The sequence below is a fragment of the Macrobrachium rosenbergii genome, chromosome 55 (genome assembly GCF_040412425.1).
Source record: "Macrobrachium rosenbergii isolate ZJJX-2024 chromosome 55, ASM4041242v1, whole genome shotgun sequence".
Lineage (NCBI taxonomy): Eukaryota > Metazoa > Arthropoda > Malacostraca > Decapoda > Palaemonidae > Macrobrachium > Macrobrachium rosenbergii.
The window spans coordinates 52,702,967-52,710,466 of NC_089795.1; the positions used below are offsets into that span (position 1 = coordinate 52,702,967).

General features: G+C 36.8%; 1 protein-coding gene across 1 annotated transcript in view; it reads left to right on the forward strand.

The window, feature by feature from the left end:
- LOC136835813 (DNA ligase 1-like) overlaps positions 1–7,500 on the forward strand; it is a 61,006-nt gene that overhangs the window by 37,679 nt on the left and 15,827 nt on the right. Inside the window, exon 3 of the mRNA XM_067099666.1 lies at positions 1,444–1,560. Within this exon, the coding sequence (XP_066955767.1) occupies positions 1,444–1,560 (117 nt within the window). The remainder of the gene's footprint in view (positions 1–1,443; positions 1,561–7,500) is intronic.

The following is a 7,500-nucleotide window of genomic DNA, read 5'->3' on the forward strand; positions in this document are numbered from 1 at the left end:
TCTCCGGTTACCCCATAACCTCCCAGCGATGCTGGAAAGAGAGAGAGAGAGAGAGAGAGAGAGAGAGAGAGAGAGAGAGAGAGACAAAAATCTAAAAGACAGAAGAGGGAAATCCCTCTGGAGAGAATAACTAAATCATTCGATGCAATTGCACAAAGAGAGAGAGAGAGAGAGAGGGAGAAAGTCTGAAGAGAGAGAGAGAGAGAGAGAGAATATCTAAAACAGGAAAGAAACCCCCCTAGAGAGAATAACTAAATTGTTCGATGCATTTACACGGTACGCAGGATATGTAAATTAATTGAAGTACCCAAGGGATTCGGTCTCCGGCCGATTCTTGCTCTAGAAAAAAAGGTTTTTGTCAGATCTTGATTAAATGGTATGTATGTTATGTATATATATATATACATATATATATATATATATATATATATATATATATATATACTACTATATACCATATGAATATGTATATAAATATCATATCTATATATATATACATATATATATATATATTGTTTGGTATTTCGAAGAGTTTTGGGATACTTTTCGTTATCAAACTTGCTGCAGGAAAGACAATCTATCTCTCTCTCTCTTTCTCTCTCTCTCTCTATATATATATATATATATATATATATATATATATATATATATATATATATATATATATAGAGAGAGAGAGAGAGAGAGAGAGAGAGAGAGAGAGAGAGAGAGAGAGATAGAGAGCTAAGTAAAGAAACATTGGTAACTTGAAAAAGAAAATATTGTGGCATTCATGGCTGTATACATAGTTACATAATTTTTTGGCCTGGGGATTGTATATTTTTTCTCACAAGGGTTCCGATTCTTAGATGATTATAATTCACTGATAGGTTTGTCGGCTGTGCGTTCTAGAAAATCAAAGGTACGTGGTATCAAGAAAAAATGAGAGAGAAAGAGAGAGAGAGAGAGAGAGAGAGAGAGAGAGAGAGAGAGAGTTGTCTCGCTCTTGGAACAGAGGAAGAAATATGTTCTGTTAAAAAGATACAATTCTTGACATTCCTTTTTTTGGGTATGAGTAATAATTTTGTCTTTTTAAATCAGCCTGTATGAGTAATTAACTTAATAAATAGATTATTATTAAATAACTTCCTTTTTCCAATTTTCTCTGATACTTGTAAAACTTGCTATTCAAAAGTGACGGATAATCTATTACGAATAAATGTCATACGCAAATTCTTACGTAAACATACAATCTTAACAAGGCATTCTTAACAAGAGACGAGCGCATGCGCCCTCAACAGTCGTCGTAATACCTTTCGTTAAGTCCTCTCAAGGACCCTGCATTAAATTCTTTGGTTGTGGGTCGTGCTTCATACCCCATTAAAGTATTACAAAATCTCACGTCTCGTTTGGGGAAAGTTCGGGCAGAAGTTTCCTGAGATTTTTCCTGTCGCAATTTCCAAGTCGCGTTGAAGAAGAAGAAGAAGAAGAAGAAGAAGAAGAAGAAGAAGAAGAAGAAGAAGAAGAAGAGGAGGAGGAGGAGGAGGAGGAGGAGGAGGAGGAGGAAAGAGAATTGCTCGGGTAAGTCAAAATGTTTGAAGATATATTTGCAGCTCAAAGGCCACCACAAAAGCAGTCGGTGAGTTTTGTGGGCCAAGTTGTCACTGGTGTCAGATCTCTTTCTTTTGGTTTCCATGTTTCCAAAACTTCTCCCTGGAAATATCATCTTTTTTGGGGGGGGGCGGGGTTGTCTTATTACTGTCTCTGCTGTCATTATTGTTGCTATCATTTATGCCGTCACTCTTCCTGTTTATTTAAGCAGAAGGTCAGTGCCGTCAGTGTACATCACGTGATGCACTGTAGGCATTACTCAAGGGTGTTTGCGGCGTCCCTTCGGCCCCTAGCTGCACCCACTTTTTAACCTTTTTACTTTACCTCCATCCGTTCTCCCTTTCTTCAGTCTTGCTTTCAAATCGAGATCGAACCCAGGTCTTTCAATTGAAAGGCAACTGAACCGCAACAAGTCATAAAAGAAGTTGAAACCTACGTATCACTGTACTTCTTTTATTTCCTGTGTGGTGCAGTTGGCAGCGCCCTTGCCTTTCAATTGAAAGACCTGGGTTCGATCCTGATGTGAGTCATAAATCTATTTCTTTCCACACGGGATTGTGGGTTGATTATTTCATGCACACATAAATAAATGCATACATACATACATACATACATACATACAAGTGTGCTATCTGAAATGTACAGTCGTTTCACGGCTTGACAGAAGATCGGGCACAGGTGTGCAAAAGGATGATAGGGTAGTGAAAAGCGAAAGAGGGAAGGGAGATTTATGAAACTAGAGCTGAAATGAATGTGAAGAAGTACTCCAAGGGAAGAGAGAGAGAGAGAGAGAGAGAGAGAGAGAGAGAGAGAGAGAGAGAGAGAGAGAGAGACTTTATCGGATAGGAGAGAGGACAGAAAGAAAGAAAGAAATATAAAGTAAGACAGCTTTAAGAGATAATCAGAGAATAGGAGAGAGAGAGAGAGAGAGAGAGAGAGAGAGAGAGAGAGAGAGAGAGAGAGAGAGAGGGGTGGGGAATAAAGGTAAGAAAACGTGCTGACAACGAACTAATATAGATTTTTCTCACCTTATAAATTGCCACATAAAAAGGACATAGACAAGTTGACACTTGATAGAATGGAATTAAGTTGATGCAAATACATTACATCAGTTATATGTGAAGTACATTATTCAGTTTATTAATGAAATATACTGTGTTCAGTAAGCTTATCGTACTATTTATCTAGGTAAATATTCTTGCGTTTAAAATAGACAAAGACTTTATATAGGGCTATTCTCTCTTTGCAGGAGAGAGAGAGAGAGAGAGAGAGAGAGAGAGAGAGAGTACGAGTACTTAAACTAAATGAACAACCATGCTAATCAGCTATGATTACACCATGTTTTTTGCATGGTATAAGAACGCGATATCAATTTGATGCTTAAATTCAATAACGACCTGTTTTTTTTATCAAATGATGAGACTTTTGCTCCAGGTTCCTGCAGCCTCCAAAGGTGTGTTTGTATGTGGGTGTGTCTCTTTTTCATTTCTTGTAAATCCTTCTACATTTGTTATATTGAATCTTGCATTGCAAAAGGAAATTAATAAATAGATAAAGAATTCGGTAAGGTTCCTCTGTTGCGGCAGTATTTTTTACATTTTTTTTAACTTTTCAAAAATGCATCGATTTTTATTTTCATTTATCATGGGAATTTTCAGTGATCATCATTATCATTAAAGAAGGTTATGTATAGTCGAAAACATTTAAGTATACACAGGAATACCCACGTATTTTCACGGCGCGCATAATTGCTAATGGACAAAATCCATACGCCCTTCAAATTTCGGTCTTTATTTGTGAGTAAACGTTCTCAAGTGAGGCAACTTAGAGAGAGAGAGAGAGAGAGAGAGAGAGAGAGAAGCTTTATCGGATAGGAGATAGGACAGCAAGAAAGAAAGAAAGAAAAAGTAAGCCAACTATAAGAGATAATCAGAGAATAACAGAGAGAAAGAGAGAGAGAGAGTGAGAGGAAGCAAACTTTATCGGAGAAGAGAGAAGACAAAAGAAAGAAAGAAAGAAAGAAAAAGTAAGGCAACTTCAAGAGATAATCAGGCAATTAGAGAGAGAGAGAGAGAGAGAGAGAGAGAGAGAGAGAGAGAGAGAGAGAGAGAGAGAAAGCAAACTTTATCGGAGAGGAGGAGAGAAAGGACAAAAAGATAAGCGACGAAGCGAAGCGGGCCCCAAACGGAACCAGAATAATTTCCCCTCTGCTATAAAATGGGAGATCTAATTTTCTCCAGATGTCGTCTTGCCTTTTCTCAGCTACTGTGCACTTGAAGTTCGTTTAGCAGCGAGGAAAAGAGTGAGGGAGACTTTTTGCACTTAGCCTCCGTAAATCCTCCTTGAGGTCATGGCCAACGTACCCGGGCAGTTGTGGGCATTATGGGATGATAGTCTCTCGACTTTATTTTCTCAAGGTGCATTTAGTTAAAATGGTTTGTCATATTAATAGGTTTTTAATGCGTTGTGTTTTTAGTTTTCTGTCAAAGAAAACTATTGAGATGGCTATTTGTCTGCCCATCCGCACTTTTTCTGTCCGCCCTCAGATCTTAAAAACTACTGAGGCTAGAGGACTGCAAATTGGTATGTTGATCATCCACTCTCCAATCATCAAACATGCCAAATTTCAGCCCTCCAGCCTCGGTAGGTTTATTTTATTTAGGGTTAAAGTTAGTCATGATCATGCTTCTGGCACCGCTGTAGATGCCAACAACACAGGCCACCAACGGGGTTTTGCTGAAAGTTTCATGGGCCGCGGCTGAGAGTTTCAAGAGCCGCGGCTGAGAGTTTCATGGGCCGCGGCTGAGAGTTTTATGGGCCGTGGCTGAGAGTTTCATACAGCATTATGCGCTGTACAGAAAATTCGATTGCGCCGAAGAAACTACGGCGCATTTTTTTACTTGTTATTGGTAATGAATAAGTCATTATTGGGGTCTACTTTCTTTTCAATGGTTGTATGTCTGTCAGCCTAGGTATGAATGGGTGAACTCTTCGTAAAGTTAGCTTATAACATTACGTAACAAATGTATTATAGAATGTAAAGTACATTTGCCCTTCCCCAGTGTAAACCTATGTTTGTATGGAGTTAAAAAAAATTACTATTACTTATTCATCTTAGTTCCCTCTGCCACTTATGGTCAAAACATAAACATTTATTTTATTAGGATGTCCATAGCGATATATATAGAATATATATATATATATATATATATATATATATATATATATATGTATGTATGTATGTATGTATGTATGTATGTATGTATGTATGTATATATATTTATTTATATATATATATATATATATATATATATATATATATATATATGTGTGTGTGTATGTATGTATATATATATATTCTCTTCTCTCTCTCTCTCTCTCTCTCTCTCTCTCTCTCTCTCTCTCTCTCTCTCTCTCTCTCTCTCTCTCTTATGTAAGCAAAGTAAGTAGGAGTAACAATGACAGATCAGTCAATACTTCATAAGAAAGTTCACGAACAATATCAATAACTAAGAATCAGCTATCGCACATTCTCTCTCTCTCTCTCTCTCTCTCTCTCTCTCTCTCTCTCTCTCTCTCTCTCTCTCTCTCTCTCTCTCTCTCTCTCAGTGACAATCACAACTCAGTTGAAGACTTGTTGGCAGAAGATCTACAGGACGTATTTCGGCCCTCATATTCGTGCCTTGCAAGAGAGAGTGGGGGTTGGGGTAGGGGGTGCCGTTGCATAGGTCCAATGACACCCCGTCTGTAATTATGACCAGTTGCCAAGTAGTGCAGCCGCTTCTTCTTCTTCTTCTTCTTCTTCTTCTTCTTCTTCTTCTTTCGCTTGAGCCAAGAAAAATAGGTCTCCTTTGTGAATGCCATCTCTGGGGGATATTTATATCTCGGTTCCCTTTGCACCGTGCAGGTAGAGATGCCCTCCCTCACATCTTACGTTGTTATAGCTGCTTATACTGACTGCGTGTACTAAATGCCGTACTTTGAAACAATAAGTAAGTCTTTACTTACTTATTATTAACAGCTTATGTTAACTGCGTGTACTAACTGTCGTTCTTTAAAGTAATTAAGAAGTATTTACTTTTTCATTAATTTGTTCATTTGTTTGACTTTTTTTGATAGGTGATCTCTTCTTTTTGTAGTTCCCATTACCTTCTGTTACTTTTATTCGTGAATTTGTTAATTTATTTTTTCCATTTTAATAAGTTATATCTTCTTTTTGCATTTCCCATTACTTTCTGTTACTTCTCACTAATGAACACTTAGACGCTTGAATTTCAAGTCAGTGGCCCCTTTGGTGGGCTTGTCCTATATGGATAGGGTTCATCTTCGGAATAATAATAATAATAATAATAATAATAATAATAATAATAATAATAATAATAATAATAATAATAATAATAATAATATTTTGTTGAGCTGGTTCGTAATCTTGTTGTAATTTAGAATAACACGTAAGTTTTGTGATTCATAATATTGTTTTATAAGCATCATTGTCTGAAAGGAATATGATAGATGATTCATTACTGTTGCTAATTTTTCATCATGAACATCCATAGCTTTGAATGTTAGGAACTGAGTTGAAAAAATATGATTTCCAGAATATTTCATCCAAGAAATTTCAAATGAAATGACCGAACATTAGCATACGTTCACTTAACGATTGCAGTGTCTCTCATATTAGCCATGTTTACGTTAATAGGGTCGAACACTCAGTTGAGAGTAAAAAAAATAGTAGATATTTAAAAAAAAAAACTAGGAACGACATAAGTCAAGTTAATAATATTTTTAAAAATACTGTCATTATTATTCATAATAAGTTGTTGAGCAGCACTGCACTATTCGGGATTAAGTTAAAATATAATTTGTTGATGTTCATGATTTCTGAATCATTTATTGTTGTCATTATTTAACATGCGTACACACATGTATGCACGCACACACACATATATAATATATATTATACATATATATACATATATATAATGTATATACATACATATTATATATATATGTATATATATATATGTATGTATGTGTATATATCTATATAATGCTTATGCTTGGATGTACTCACGTACGTATAAATATACAGTATTTCTCAGACAGTAAACAGAGAATAAATATAATTCCCAAGACAAATTCCTAAGACAGTTCCGTTTACCTCCTCAAACCAACTTCCGCATTTCATTGTCGGGGAAGAGCCCCCAGGAATAATCCGGATCTTTACGACGACTCCCGAAAAAGAGAGACATCGACCAGAATTATGGAGAGCAGACGTCAAGAAACTGAATACAGAGGGGGAAAAATGTAAGGGGGGGTGTCCCTTAGGGATTTATGTAAACACTAAGGGGGTAACAAATTAGTTTTGGCGAGGGGAAGAGGGGATTCGAGACTTAGGCTACTCGAGAAAAAATAAAAGGTAAAAAAAACGGGCGAAAAAATGAAGTGTTTGTGAGAGAATTGACTCCCTGTAGCGTAAGGCAATACTTGTAGGGTGTAGCGGAAAGGGCAAAATCACCTTAAATACTAAGATTTTCAGTTAGATTTTGTGGGTTCCTGGAATGAAAATGGGGAAATATGTATTAGGTTTTTTCCTTTCGTTATTTGCATTAGAAAAATTAACCTTCTTCTTGTAACGTGCTTGTTTTCCCCCATTTGTATGGGGTAAGCACGATGCCTTCTTTTGAAGAACTTTGATTTGGCTTTGGGGTAGACTGTAGTCTCGATTGGCTGCCCTGCCTGTCATCGTTTAGACTCCGGTAGCGTATGTACATGTATTGTACCAGTCACCAACGCCCTTTCTTCCAGCAGTGAGGAGCCGTTGCGCGGTTTAGGTCGACAGTCGAGACGTGTGAGGTGTCTGTTATGTTTTTAGATGTTGGAGTGACTGTGTTTGTGTATGTATTAGTC